Source organism: Pituophis catenifer, unplaced genomic scaffold (assembly GCF_029215685.1).
Source record: "Pituophis catenifer annectens isolate HBS135680 unplaced genomic scaffold, rPitCat1.0.hap2 SCAF_1, whole genome shotgun sequence".
Classification (NCBI taxonomy): domain Eukaryota; kingdom Metazoa; phylum Chordata; class Lepidosauria; order Squamata; family Colubridae; genus Pituophis; species Pituophis catenifer.
In genome coordinates, this window is record NW_027256881.1 from 292,625,535 (window position 1) to 292,640,371 (window position 14,837).

General features: G+C 33.8%; 1 protein-coding gene across 3 annotated transcripts in view; it reads right to left on the reverse strand.

Annotated features, from left to right (window-relative positions):
- Positions 1-6,194: 6,194 nt before the first annotated feature.
- Positions 6,195-14,837, reverse strand: part of STRN3 (striatin 3) — a 40,128-nt gene continuing 31,485 nt past the window's right edge. For all 3 annotated transcript variants that reach the window (XM_070940284.1, XM_070940276.1, XM_070940268.1), the window contains 9 exons: positions 14,243-14,376; positions 12,926-13,101; positions 12,779-12,826; positions 12,109-12,230; positions 11,607-11,774; positions 11,043-11,183; positions 10,376-10,483; positions 7,962-8,048; positions 6,195-7,871 (listed from right to left, as the gene is read on the reverse strand). In XM_070940284.1, the coding sequence (XP_070796385.1) occupies positions 7,702-7,871; positions 7,962-8,048; positions 10,376-10,483; positions 11,043-11,183; positions 11,607-11,774; positions 12,109-12,230; positions 12,779-12,826; positions 12,926-13,101; positions 14,243-14,376 (1,154 nt within the window). In that variant the 3' untranslated portion in view covers positions 6,195-7,701. The remainder of the gene's footprint in view (positions 7,872-7,961; positions 8,049-10,375; positions 10,484-11,042; positions 11,184-11,606; positions 11,775-12,108; positions 12,231-12,778; positions 12,827-12,925; positions 13,102-14,242; positions 14,377-14,837) is intronic.

Below are 14,837 nucleotides of genomic sequence, written 5' to 3' on the forward strand. Positions count from 1 at the left end.
ATTAAGATATCTAATTAATTTGAAAGTTAGCAGAACTTGACCCATTACTACCTTACTTCAACTTAAAGTATATAAATATTTAGAAAGGTGTGTGTGTGCAGGTGGTAAAGATTTCTATGAATCAAGTGCCATTCCTGGTTATTATGTCCATATAGTTTCCTTGACAATAATAGGAAGGTGGTTTGTGTTCCAGAATGTTTTCCTTTTCCTAATGTAACCTATACTTCTGGGATTTTCTGGTGGTCTTTTTTCACAAATGAATGAATGAGGCTGTATCCAAGGTCATTTTCTTTTTACGGTCTTGCAGAGTCTTCCGAGAGGAAAAGGGGGATTTTCAAATTTTGCATTAGTGTTAACGTACTTCCTTCCACAATACGGATGATTTTGATCAAGGAAAAGATAAAGAATTATCAGAAATCCTTTTCCACCAGCAAGGTTTGGAATCAGTAGCTCTTCTCTGTACAGAATGGCACAATGTGATTCAACTCATTGTTTTGTTTTTATTCACAGTATTTTTTAAAAATATCCACAAAAGCATCTCTTCCCACATTTTAACCAAGTTTTAAAGGGCAAAGTATACGTTTGGGAAGCATATTAAATAAGTACATATAATTTAACAATTAGAGTCCAGCAGCCAGGAAAACCTCTCAGATTACTATCAAAAAATATTTGCCAATTGATTGGAGGGAGAGAGAATACAAATGAAGTTTTTAAAAAAATCCTAGCCAGGGGCTTAGAGTGGCTTATCTTGATCACAATAATCAAATGTTGCAATGTTTAAATTTACTACATAAAAGCAGCACAGTAGAAATAATGCTGATTATTGAAAACATGTTATGCATATGAGATTAGATTACTGTGTTATGTTAAATTTTTGCTTTAATTTCTGATCTAAGTCCTATTATGCATTTAATCACTGTGTCACTATTTCAAGAAACATCATTCTTTAAGATTTGTTTAAAATATTGCTTTAGCATACAAAGAAAAAGGGAGAAAAATCCAAAAACAAGAGCAAAAATATTTAAGGCATATAAAAATGAGCTTGATCTTTAAACACAGAATTAAAGCTTTATCCCCAGGAATAATATTGATCCATCTTTCCATTATATCCATATAGAAACAGTTCTGAAGTAGATCATTAATATATATAAATCCAGGGTGGTACTATTTTTTCATTATAGAAAAGTACTTATGATAAATTCCAAATATTCATAGTTAAGTAATTATGAACATAATTCAAAATCACATTGATCTATTTAAACCATATTCTTTCCCAAACCGCTAATATTCAATCAAAACAAGATAACAAATAAATGTGCTTTCCATCATTTTACAGTTCCAGCATAATAAAATGGATGGCCAATCCTTTTTAAACATTCTGGGGTGGCCAATTAGCATGAAAAAGCTAATTTTTATCTTAAAATCATAACACATTTATCACTCTTTCAAACTCACCTTTGATTTATTTAAATGTGGCATTCTGCTTATTCCAAAGTTCTTGCAAATGCAACTATTCGCATTACTAGTAAATTTAATTTAATTTTTAATTTCACAATATATGGACAGACTTAACCATAGTTTCAATGAGGAAACTGACTATTCTAGACCAAGTCAGGTCCAAAAATGCTAGGGAATTTCTAGAAGCCTTGCACAAATTAGCTACTAATAGACTCATAGACATAAACAATATCTACAAACTATGCAGAAGAGACAACAAGCCAAAAAGGGAACAAAAAGACCTCCCTACCAGCAATCATGCCCTTCATCTATGCAATGAAGCTGACAGACTACTTATCAAGGAAAATAGGTGGGAATGGAATGTTGCAAGTACATTAGAGAGCTGAAGAAAAAGGGGCATTGGAAGAATATCTGGAGGACAGGGACAGTAAAGATGCACTTAAGTTAATTTACCATGAAAGCTTACTGAGTACTGGAGAGATCAAAGTGGCCTACAAGACCAAGTAAAGAGACATGGCAAGATCTCTGGTGGGAGTGGGATGAGGGTAGTGCATCCATCCTTGCTGTACTTGACTTCTCAGCGGCCTTCGATACCATTGATCATGATATCCTTTTGGAGCAGCTTTCAAAATTGGGAATGGGGGGGGGAGCTCTGTTGTGGTTCACTTGCTTCCTCTGTGGAATAAAACATATAAAATGAGAAGTCCAGTCCTTTGTCCACTGCTTTACGGGATTCTGCAGGGCTCAGTATTCTCTCCGCCCTCTGTTTAACATCTACATGAAGCTGCTGGGTGAGATCATCCGCCACCATGGACTGAGATATCAATATGATGATGTTTGATTGTATTCTCAACCCATGGTGAGTTAAGTGATGCTGTGACCTCTCCTTTGCACTTAGAAAAGCTGTTAAGGGTTGGATGGGCACCAATGGGCTGAAACTGAGCCTGGTGAGACAGTGGTTGTGGGTTTGGAGTTCTTTGGTCCATTGAGAATTGCCACTTTTGGTTTTGGATGAGTAAATGCATAATCTGGGGGTTCTCCTGAACTCACAACTGTTGCTCAAAGAGCAGATGGCAGTCACAGCTAGGAGGGCCTTTGCACAACTATGAGTTGTGCACATTACATCCTTTCTTGGTCACTCATGCCCTAGTCACCATTTTGACTCTACATGGGGCTGCCTTTGAAAAACATCCGGAAACTCCAACTGGTTCAAAATGCAGTGGCCTAATGGCATTGTGCAGACCCAGGTGTCATCTCTTCTGTTGGACCTGCATTGGCTGCCAATTTGCTTCCAGGTGCAATTCAAAGTGTCGGTTGTCACCTTTAAAGCCCTTCATGGCTTGGGACTGGGTTATCTGACAGACTGTCTCTTTTCGGTTATATCCACCCAACCCAATAAATGGGGGAAGCAAGGAATATTGTAAGTCCTGTCTCCTAAGGAGGTACATCAGGCAGGACACAGAAGGACCTTCTGTAGTGACTCCCTCTCTTTGGAACACCATCTCTGCAGAGATTTACTATCCCTTCCCTTTGACACACTCTTGTATGGCCTTGAAGACTTGGTTCTGCCAATGGATTTGGGGAACCCAGGGTGAGATGGAGTCTATCAAATGGCTCGTTTGATTGTGTGTTGTCACTAGGGGGATGGGGGATTGTTGTTTTTTATACTGGGTTTTTATTGTTTGTAAGCCACCCAGTCACTGAGAGTGAGTGGGCAGCAATATAAATCTAAATAAATAAAGTATTACATGACCCATAAAATAAAAAATATAGCAGACAAAGCAGGTTAGCAAGAAAATCTGGCAATAGCTAAGAGCAGAAAAATTAAAGAGGCAAAGGGTCTAATTCTGGCTGAACAAGGGCCAAGCCTTAAGAACAAATGGATATAAAACCAAAATTGAGGAGGCAATAAGACAGTAAAATGCCATCTCTGCAAAGAAGCAGAGGAAACAGTTAACGCTTAAAACTCTAGTTAGCTGCTGCAAGATCGCAGACTGACTACAAACAATGGCATGACAAAGCAGCAACAATGGAGCATTGGAATATCTGCAATACCATTTGCTTGCAAGCAAGAACTGCTGCAATAGACAATAGATTAATAGAAAATTAAGAAGCTACAGCCATAGAATTCAAATAGACAAGCACCTGCCACATAACACCTAAACTTAACAATTATCAGTAAAAAAGACAAAAATAAAGGATACTGCAGTACCTGGAGACAGCATATTAGACGAGAAACAGCAGAAAAAAACACAAAATATAAATATTTGCAAATAGAAGTAGAATGACTATGGTAAAAATTGGAATTGAGGGTCTTTCTTGCCTATAGGACCAAATCGGGGCAGTATTGACAGTCTTTGTAACATTTAATACTTTTTGATATTCTTTGAGGAAAATGGGCTACCTTGTTAACAATAGAAGAGAATATTTGTAGCTCTGGATAAAAAAAAAATCTCTTTTTGCTTCAAACGATCCCAGAAAAACAAATTCTCTTTGCAATCTTTACATCAAATCTATTATAAATGGAGGGGGGGGGGCAGAGTAAATTTTTTTTAAAAAAAATTTGGTGCCAAATAAGTGAGATGCATGATTGGCTTCCTTTCATTTATATGACAGCCTAACTTGCCAATCCAAAGTTGTATGACTAACAACATACTGAAAAAATTAAAAAATGGTATTAACAAAGAATGAAAACCTACACAAAAGCATTACGAACCTCCCAAAACAATAAGAACCTCTCAATGAGCATCTAATTTGAAGAACTCCAGGTCTTCAATGTTTTATAAAAGGTGAATCTGTTCTTATCAGTATTCCAAAGGGCAAATGCTGGGGCAGAAAAAATATTTTTCTAAGGATCTGTAAAATGACATTCTGTAATTGAAGGTATTGGAATATATTTTTCCTGGATAGGGAAAGGCAGTTCCACAAAAAAAATCTCACCCTGTATCATAAAGTGACTACCAGCACTTAGAATTCCACCTAGATATATACTGGGAACTAGTGCAATTCATGGAGCACAGATTTAACACCAGTGTACTGAAATGCATTCATAATTCCCCGTGCTGCTGTATCCTAAATCAGCTGGTGTTTCCAGATGGTTCAAGAATAGCCCCATGCTGAGCACATTGCAATAATCCAGTTGGAAGGTATCTGATAAATGAGTGATCTTGAACGGTGCCTCCTGGTCCAGGAAGGGATGCAATCAGTACAACTGCCACCTGATTTTTGAACAGGAGTTGTGAGTCAAGAAAAAAACCCAAACTGCACATAGATTTTGTTTTAGGCAAACAGGTCTCATCAGTGAAATGTTCAACAAGCTCCTATAGTACAGATCTTAAAAGTTGGAAAAGTCTGGGTTTCTGAATTGAATAGAAACAGAAATACACACAATAAGAGGTTTCAATTTTCAGCTTCTATTCTAGTTTCAAAAAACATATCTCAAATACATTTTTCATAAAAAGTGCTATAAATTGATCTTGCTGTTACAAGGAATATTTAAAAATTGTAAATTATTTCTATGAAATAGACCCTGTAAACAAGTTGCTTTGTTCTATTTTTATTTACTTTCAATCTTTTGCCACATCTGTGGCATATCTACCAAAATTTTCAATTTGAATTATTCTATTGCACATTGATTCATCACTAAAATTTTAAACTCTGTTTCGTCTCCAAAAAGTTGTTTCTCTTTACACAGTACACATTTTATCTGAATCCTGTTATTTTTAAAACTAAATGATGGTAAGGGCCTTTTAATATGGTAATTAATACCACATAACTTTATTTCTGTTACTTTCTCTTGCCAGTCAAGAATAAATTTAGTCAAAAAATAGTTTTTAATTGATTTTTTTGGGCTCAAAAAACTTGAGAGGACTGAGGCTGCAAATTCAATGCATTGCCATACTACTTTTTTTTTTTTTAATTAGATTTATATGCCGCCCTTCTCCGGAGACTCAGGGCGGCTTACAATGTGTTAAGCAATAGCCTTCATACTTTTGTATATTTTATATAAAGTCAGCTTATTGCCCCCACAAACTGGGTCCTCAATTTAACTACCTTAGAAAGGATGGAAGGCTGAGTCAACCTTGAGCCTGGTGAGTTTCGAACTTGCAGTAATTGCAGACAGCTGAATGTTAATAACAGGCTTTTAGTCTGTTGAGCTATCCAGGCTCCTACTTGAAAGTCATTATTATCCACAGTATACAAATCCATTCAGAATGCCATCTTTAAAAATATATTTTAAAATAAAATCTGTCAATTCTGTTAACTGCTAGACTGGAAATTATCAGTTCTTTGGTCCAGGAGAGGCAAGGAATGAGAAAGAACCACTCACATATCTCATTTAACATTAATTAGCAAATCTACATCTAAAAGTATGTTATATTTTGTCTATTCTCTAAAGGCATCAATATTTGTAGAATTTATAGAACCAGTCCAAGATTTTTAAAGACCACTTGAGCAAAGGCAGCATTGTTATGAATTAAAATACGAAATATGTTACCTTGCCGTTGTATTGGCCACTTAAAAATACCAGGAATATATGTTTTGAAACAAGTTCTTGTAAGGGAGGAGTGCTGTCTCAAATTACTAATAACATAATACAACTACTTAAAAAAACAAAAATTACCTCAACGTGTAAACAATACTGGTGCTATTTAAACATTCATTTCCTAGTTCAATTATTTAGAGAACAGAATGATACACATAAATTTTGTAACAAAATATAGCCAACAGTAATATACAGGTACACCATTTAGTATTTATTATATGCATTTTATATACATTATCTTTTTAAACAGCGGTACTTTTTGTTATGTTGTACAATCTTAAAAATTTGCTGATTCATAGTTCATAAAACAAAACTTACAAAACTCATCAAAACTCGCAAACTGATCAAAAAGATTTTTGTGGAAGACTAGAAAAAATACTTTATTGTCTTAATCATGCAGTTACACAAACAAAATCTTTAGTTACATTATAAACTGAAGCACATCTGAAAAAAACAAATCAAAAGCAGGAATAACAATTCAAAACACAGCCAATTTCTGACTCTTGATTCAACTACAATTTTGCATTCTATCTGAACTGCAAATAAAAACATTTTCACTCCAGAAGTTCTGAAACAACTTCTTGGAATCAACTTTAATCCAGACGCTTAGCTGGGAAAAAAAAAGTTTGTCTGTAACTTAAAAACTATTACATGTCCCATTTTTAGTCTATTTTAGACTGTTTAAAGAGTGCCATAATAGATATACAGGGCCCATTAACATACTACATAAAGAATATAAAGTCCAACAAAAAGTGAAATAAATAATAGGCCATTAGCCAGATGGGTAAACCTTGATAAATAATCTCGTAAATACAGTAAGATGTACAAAATATCACATAGTGATAGGATGTCAAGATTAATTTTAAAAGTTCATTGGAAGGGCTGGACATGTTTAATTCCTCTGTGTTCCTTTTACACACTTTTTTTACAGTTCTTTAGGAAACCGGTAATGCAGTGATGATGAATTAGTATCCTATTGAAAGGACGTAGCAGAGCTTTGTTAGGCAACAAAGGGAACCGTGTTGTTACAGGGCAGCAGGGCAGCAAGATCTCTGATTTAGGATACTATAATGCAGAAAAACGTCATCCATACAATCTTGAGCACTGTTATGACAGGCTAAATATATAAAAGACATATAAAAACTAGAATTTTATCGAAATATTTTGTGCAACTAATGCTAAATATTTTAAGTTAGTTCCTTTTTCTTTAAAGCAAAATAAAAGTTTAAAAGGGGATTCTGTGGCATTTGACCAATAAACAGAAAATACTAAGAGATGCAAAGAAAGCTACTCTTGGAGCTCACTCCCCCCCACCTCACCCCCACAAGAGCACCACATTCCTAACCCTAAGGCAGCACACAGAGTCCAAAATAAACGTCTTTAATAAGATTTGATTCCACGTTCGTTTAAAGACACACCTAAAGAACAAATGCTCAGTTCGTATCCAGTCAAGGCTACAAATACTGGTTTTCTTTCCCCCCACCCCACCCCAAAATACAGTAATTACAGTTAAATGAATCAGCCCAGTATTATTCAGGAGATTGCAATCTGACCAATTTATACCTGCCCCAAACACAGTCTCTGCTGAGGCTGGTTACATGTAGTGTCATCAGTAACCTTTACAGTGATGGCAGTGATGCATTCCCTCTTTTTGTCCAGGCAAACCTGCTACCAAGGTGCAGGCTTGCTTTATTGTGTCACACAAATACTTTAGCAAGGGCATCGGCACCTGCACTTGCAATGTATGCTTTTGAGGGGTGAAAAGCTACATCATAAATGGATTCGTCCAGCTTTTTTCTATGGGCTGTTATTTCTTGTACACATGTTTTGCTGTCCAAGTTCCATAATCGAATAGAGCAGTCATGACCTGAACAAAGAGATAAATAGAAGTGTTTTAAATAAAGCATAAATGCATTACTACAGAGCCTCTTGGCAATACAGGAGCTTGTTAACTTACTTCCAGACATCAAGTAGATTCCATTAGGATCCACAGCTAAGCTTGTGACAGCATCCAAATGAGCAACCATCGAATGGATCATTTTACCTAATATTAATGTACATAATATATATGAAAAATAAAGACTTATACTTTATTAAAAGGTAACATAATTATATGATTGGAAGAAAAAAAAGAGTGTGGTACAAAATTTAAACAGAATTGACATGCGGCAATGATAATATCGAAAGAAAGATATTAAATTTGTAGTGCACATAACAATTAGAAAAAACTGGCACAACGTCTTTTGCTTCAGTCTTGATTGACAAAGCAGATTCATTCTATAAAAATGCTGGAAATTGTGGAGCAACAGAAATGACTTTGAAAAAACTACATGGCAACAACTTACAAAAGCATGTTTTTGTTTTTGTTGCTGCAGAGTTTCTTCAAGGTCATCTCAATGGCTGTCCAGAAATATAATAATTGGGATGGATCATTTTTTCTCATTAGGTGGCAAGGCTGCAAAATCCAACAATTCTGGTAAATGATTACCAACTCAAACAAATTCTGAAAGTTGAATTCTCTTTTCAACACACTAAAATATTATCAAACTTCATATTGCCACAAAGTATATCAAAATGGAAGCTATGGTTATAGTTGCTAGGATACACTGTTCTTTTCACATTATGTACAATTCTTTCTGTAGAAGAACAATATGTTAAATTGTCCTTGACTTACAACAGCTCATTTAATGACTGTTCAAAGTTACAATGGCACTGTAAAAATGACTTACAACCATTTTTCACACTTATGACCATTGCAGCATCCTCATGATCATGTGATTTACATTTGGATGCAACTGATTCATATTTATGATGGTTGCAGTCTTCTGGGGTCATGTGATCACCTTTTGCAACTTTCTGACAAGCAAAGTCAAGGGGAATCCACCTTAACAATCATGTTATTAACTTAACAAATGCAGTGATTCACCTAACAACTATGGAAAGAAAGGCCATAAAATGGGGCAAAAGTCACTTAACAAATGTCTCATTTAGCAATAGAAATTCTGGACTCAATTGTGGCCATAAGTTGAAGACTACCTGTGTAATATGTTTACCATCTGAGTTGTATAATGTTACAAATAACCTTAAAAATAAAATCTCATATTGAATTCAACAGGGACACCATTTCTAGATCATAATTTTATTCTGTATAGGCTTAGACTGTCCCTGAAGTTTGGGTTTCACCAAATGTAAAATTTTAAAATTTAAAAAATTTTAAATTTTAAATTTTTTATAATTTTTTAAATTAAAATTTCTTTGTGACTTATTAAATAGTGATAGAATATTTAGGTGAAACAGAAATAGTAATTTCTCAGTTTGATTGACAATTTATTCTGTTCTATTTTGATGCTAGCATTATTCTGAAAGTTGACATAAAATATTCTAATATATAGAACCAAACAAAAGTTACTTTGAAATGCTCACTAAATTTTATAATGTTTGTACATGTCTTCCCTATTTATGCTTTTCCTACTTCTTTTTTTTTATTATGTTTTTAAAAATTTAATAAGTGCAGGGAATAAAATATTTATATTTTATTCTCTTTCTCTTTGAGAAGTCTAGAGAACCAAACAAATATGTAAGAGAAAGAAAATAATTGTTTATTAGATTACTCTATGTAATTCAGCTTTCAGCTAGATTAGGCCTATCAAACTGGAGGCCCATAAGCCAGATGCGTCACACACAGGCCACACCACCCCAGCTCTGCAAAGGCAAAAAAAGTCACAATATGTCACGAGAAGCTATTCAGTTTGACACCCGTGAGCTAGATGCTTCTCAAGTTCAGAACCATTAAAAACCATGCTTTATCCATTAGTTTGCCCTTGAATCTGTAGCATTTAAAGGAGAACATTAAAGCCCAGTCAATATATCATTTATCTTCTTTTGTAATTATTAAATTTTATTCTGATCCCTTATGGGTGCCTGGTTGATAAGCCTGATTTCAAAATGTAATTATAATCATTAACAGATTAACTGAAACATGAAATAAGTCAGTAACTACTAGAAAACATTATCTGATTCATCAAAAAAAAAGGCTTCAAAATTTAGATTCTAATGACTTCTTAATCCCTTTGAAAAATTCATCAAATAATACTTCTAACTTTAAGTTTAAGGAAACAAGCTAAGATCAACCATTACAGTCAGAGGAATGTGCTCTCTTCCAATCACTTTTAAGATGAAAGAACAGATCAAAGAAAGAAAAAGACAAAAAGTCAAATAGAAATGTGAAGGCTAGGGATTAGGGAAGAAAAACAGAAGGAAAAAAACCAAATAAAAAAGACAGGGCAAACATTCAAATAAGCCAAAATGTAAACAAAAAAATGAAATATAAAACTTGGAAATTTCAAGTAAACTCTCCTTTTATTTCCTTACCCGTTTTATTGTCAAAAAACTTTATGTGTCTATCTTCATGAGCTGTTATTGTTACAGGAAGTGTAGGATGACTTACTACTCTGTTAATGTGATTGCTTGACTGCAATCCTAGGAATGAAACACAAGCAATTATTACACTTTAATTAAGTGTAAGGAATTAAGGAAGCATTAATACAGATGGCTTGCTTTAGACTTATATTTCAAAATTATTAAAACTGTTACTATGTTATTAAATTAGCCAACTCTGCTAGGAAATTTCCATTGAGGATACAGGATTGAAGTTAAAAACTACAAACATTATTATGAGATGGAATAATGGCAAATTTCAAATTTAACCTCCTCCTCTGATTCTTTGATTCCATTGAATACTAGAGAGTAGAAATTTCCATCAAATCTGTGGCAAAGCATTTATCTAGAAATGGCAAAACTTAAGTTTGCAGCAAGCTGAAACCTTACAATTTTTAATTTCTCTTCTTTGTGTGCAAAAAAGGGGATATAAGAGCATCACAGCTCAAGATAAACAATGGTTCAATACAATTCATTATCCTAAATGTTTAGAACTTGAACCATTTCAATTTGATATGCAAAACAATTCTGTCAATTTGATGCAATATGCTTATAAGATTAAGTTCAAACAAAGAAATTGAAACAAAAGAATCAAATTTACCAGAATCTGTTTGTGAAGACAGCATTACCAGTGACTGGGATGTTTCCAAATCATAGATGACAGTGTTGCCAGTGCTAAACGATGTCACCATATGGGCAGGATCACAGCCTATGAAGTCAACTGATGTGGGTATTCCATATTCTAAAGCACACAGGGGGAAAAAACCCATAGATTCTGTAAAAACCATTTATTTGTTAATCCAAATTTTTACATTTCTTCATTCAGTGTTTGCTTAGAAGTACTAATTCATAACATAATAAAACTATCTGGAAAATAATTAAAGCCTACCTACCTTTCTTTAAAACCAATTCCATTGATTGCTAGTAACTTTGTCATCCTAAAATAAATGGATAGGATACCATCTCTTCCCACACTATCTGGACCACTATCCCAGATCTACCAAGAAGGCATCAATATATAGCCAAAGCATGTGGTAAAAAACTTCTGTTAGAATTATTACAATTATCTATTAAAATTTTGATTTTTATAATTACTATTAATCAACTCTTTAAAATATTTGATTTAATCTTCTGAACTTTCTTTAAAGACTTTCACACAACTCACCTCTATTTCCATTGTAAGTGCAAATGCAGGTCACTTTTTCCGGTGGATTCCACAACCTAACACTGCCATCTGCTGAACAAGATAGTAAGTGATTCTTTATACCACTATAAGCGAGATCCCAGACAGCATCTGTGTGAGCAATTAATGTGCCAGCTAGAACATTTGGCTCTGTAGAAAAATTTAAAAAGATGTTAGTTTTTTTTGAAAAAATCTGAGTATTTCTCAACTTAGTATTAATTTAGCTCATGCTGCAACTATTTTATTAAAATCACAACTGCCAAATTTAACATTGCTAAGGACATATTCGTTCACTATGCTGTATGGATCTTAATTAATATGCTATATGGTTCGAGACTGAGATCAGTCCGAAGTTCACAGAAAACACTGTAATTTAAATTCATATGAGCAATTGTTCAGTTTATTATGCAACATAAAGGTTATCTCAGAGAGGTTAATTATGCGACTGATATTACACATCACTACATTTATAGATAAGACTTACCATATGTATCATAAGGGTCCACATTAGGGCTAGGCATATTCCACCACTGAATAGTTGCATCAATACCACCACTAAAACACTGTTCTCCGTTAGAACTAATTGCCAAGGATAGCACAGGTCCACTATTTTAAAACAAAGGGAGTAGTATTACTATTAATAAAACAATTAAATTTTTGAATTTAGAAAGTTCAGATTACCAAAAGTTTTAGAACATAAGCATATGACCTTGTTATTGAATGTACAAGTTGTAGATAAGCCATATTTAATACTATGATTAAAAGTATTAAGTCCTTCCTCTTTTCCCATCTATAAATAAAAATCTGTATTTTATTTTATATATATGCATGTGTGTGCATGCGTGTGTATTTATTATATATATATATATATATATAAAAATACGCACGTGTATTTATATATATAAAAATACACACGTGTATTTATGTGGTAGGTTTCTGTTTTTGATGCAGATTTTTTTCCTAAATTACATAACTAATATAAAACATTTTTAAAGATTAGACATATATTCAGAATATATCTGATTGCTTTGTTTTAAAAGTTAAACAAAAGGATGAATGTGCAGCCATTAAATCAACAATTTCTGATGTAGAACTTTCATTGGACTACCTGGAGAAACATTTGTCAGGAATATTAAAAAATTAAAAATACTTACATATGGGCTCTGAATGTGTAAATAGGTTCCACATCTAATGAGGCACTCCTAAAATAAAAATGTCAAAAAGCAATCTGTGAGCATTATCTTGACGTATTAAAACTTCAGAACTTCCATGTTCTTTAACATATGTAAATGTATACTTGCTTTTTGGCAGGTACTGTTTTTTGTAAATTCCAAAGTTTTAGGGTATGATCCTCAGAGGCTGTAACCAGCACAGGCTCCACAGGATGGAAAGCTAATGCTCGCACTCCATCAAAATGGCTGCGCAATGTATATTTAGGATTCCATGTTTTTCTAAAAGCATCTTTGTTGGCTGGCAGCTAAAATAAAAATGAATGATTTTAACCATGAATAAATGCCATTTTTTGCAAAACTATCATAAAACATGGTGACATGACCTTGGGTTGCTACAATGTTGGGGTCCATCTTGATTTACTGAGAAGCTCTGGGAAATGCCTACCAAAAGACATGCCTAGAATGCTGTTGAAGGAAGAGCAAGTCTGTGAGTGAGTGAGTGAGTGACTGTCTGTCTGTCTGTCTAAGTAATCATGAACAATCATGGTATGAACAGGATAATATCAAAGAAATTCTATTGAAAGCTTTAAGCTCACCCAAACACTCCATTAGGCTTTTGGAACAATATTCTGGGATAAATAAATCCAAAATGGAACTTTCTGGTATCAATGAGAAATGTTAGGTTTGGAGAAAAACCCTGCATTGCATTTCATTTCATTTGAGAAGCGTTATCTCAACCATGAAACGTATAATAATGGAGGTATCGTGTTGGGACTCCTTTGCAGTATCTGGATCTGGAAAAGCTTGTAATTATTGAGGGAATAATGGATTATAGTACCAACAACCTGCATAGGAGATGCTATCTGTGAACTGAAAATTTGTTTAAACAAACAGCATTAGAATAAACCTAAATTGCATGCATATCTACAAGATAAGAAATTTTGTATTTTGGAGTAGCTATGTCAAAACTGTGATCTTAACCTAAATAAAAATGCTATGGCAAAGCACTTCTAAACCAATGTTCTTGGAATAGGTAAATTTAGTTCCTTAGGTACTACCAGTTACTAAACTTAAATCTTCACATAATTTTCCCAATGAAGACAGTGAATGTTCATTCAATGCATTCAATAAATACGTGGCACAGTATATTTTTTGGTGCTGATTCTCCAATCAGAAATTATCTATTTATAGGATTTAGATAAATGTATATCACAGTACTGCAGCATTATTGATGGTTCTAAAGCAGTGTTTTTCAATTGTGGTAATTTCCAGGTTGTGGATTTCCAACTCCTAAAATTGGTATCAATAGCCATGCTAGCTGTGGTGTTCTAGGATTTGAAGTCCATATACCTGGAAATTGCCAAGGATGGGAAACAGTGTTCTAAACATTCCCAAAGTTCTTGGTTCAGTTTAAAAAATATTAGGTGTTAAACATGTTATACTTACATCATAACTGTAATCTGCATCATTTGCCACAGTCAAGTCTGCAAGATCCCCAAGGCCTAGTACACTTAACAATACATCATCTGAACCCATAATAAACGACTTGCCCCCTCCAGATGGAAACGTTATTGGCTCAGCTATAAGAAACAAAACACTGTTTATTAGGTAAATTAATGTAAATTAATTTATGAGCTTAAAGATTTAACTAAATATTATAAAAATATACCCAGCATAAATGCAGTTTTTATGCTTGTCTGAATAGTTTTGCAATTTATAATTTAAGAACTATGTAACCATGTAATAAGATCACAAAGTGTTATGCAGAATTATTTCAATTATTATTATATAAAATTATCAATTATTGCAGAAAATCAAGGTCAATTTTAATTATCATACCTATTTTAAATATTAAGGACTACATATAAGAAAGAATACAACTAATTTGCTTCACCTTTTCAAAAGCATATTCTTTTCCCTTCTTGCAATGGACATATTCCTTCAATTCCCCTCTGCATCATCCTACCCTCTTGCATGTCTCTAAAGAATCTCTTTATAAAAGACTTGGAGGAGGAGAGATGCAGAAGAGATTATGGGGATT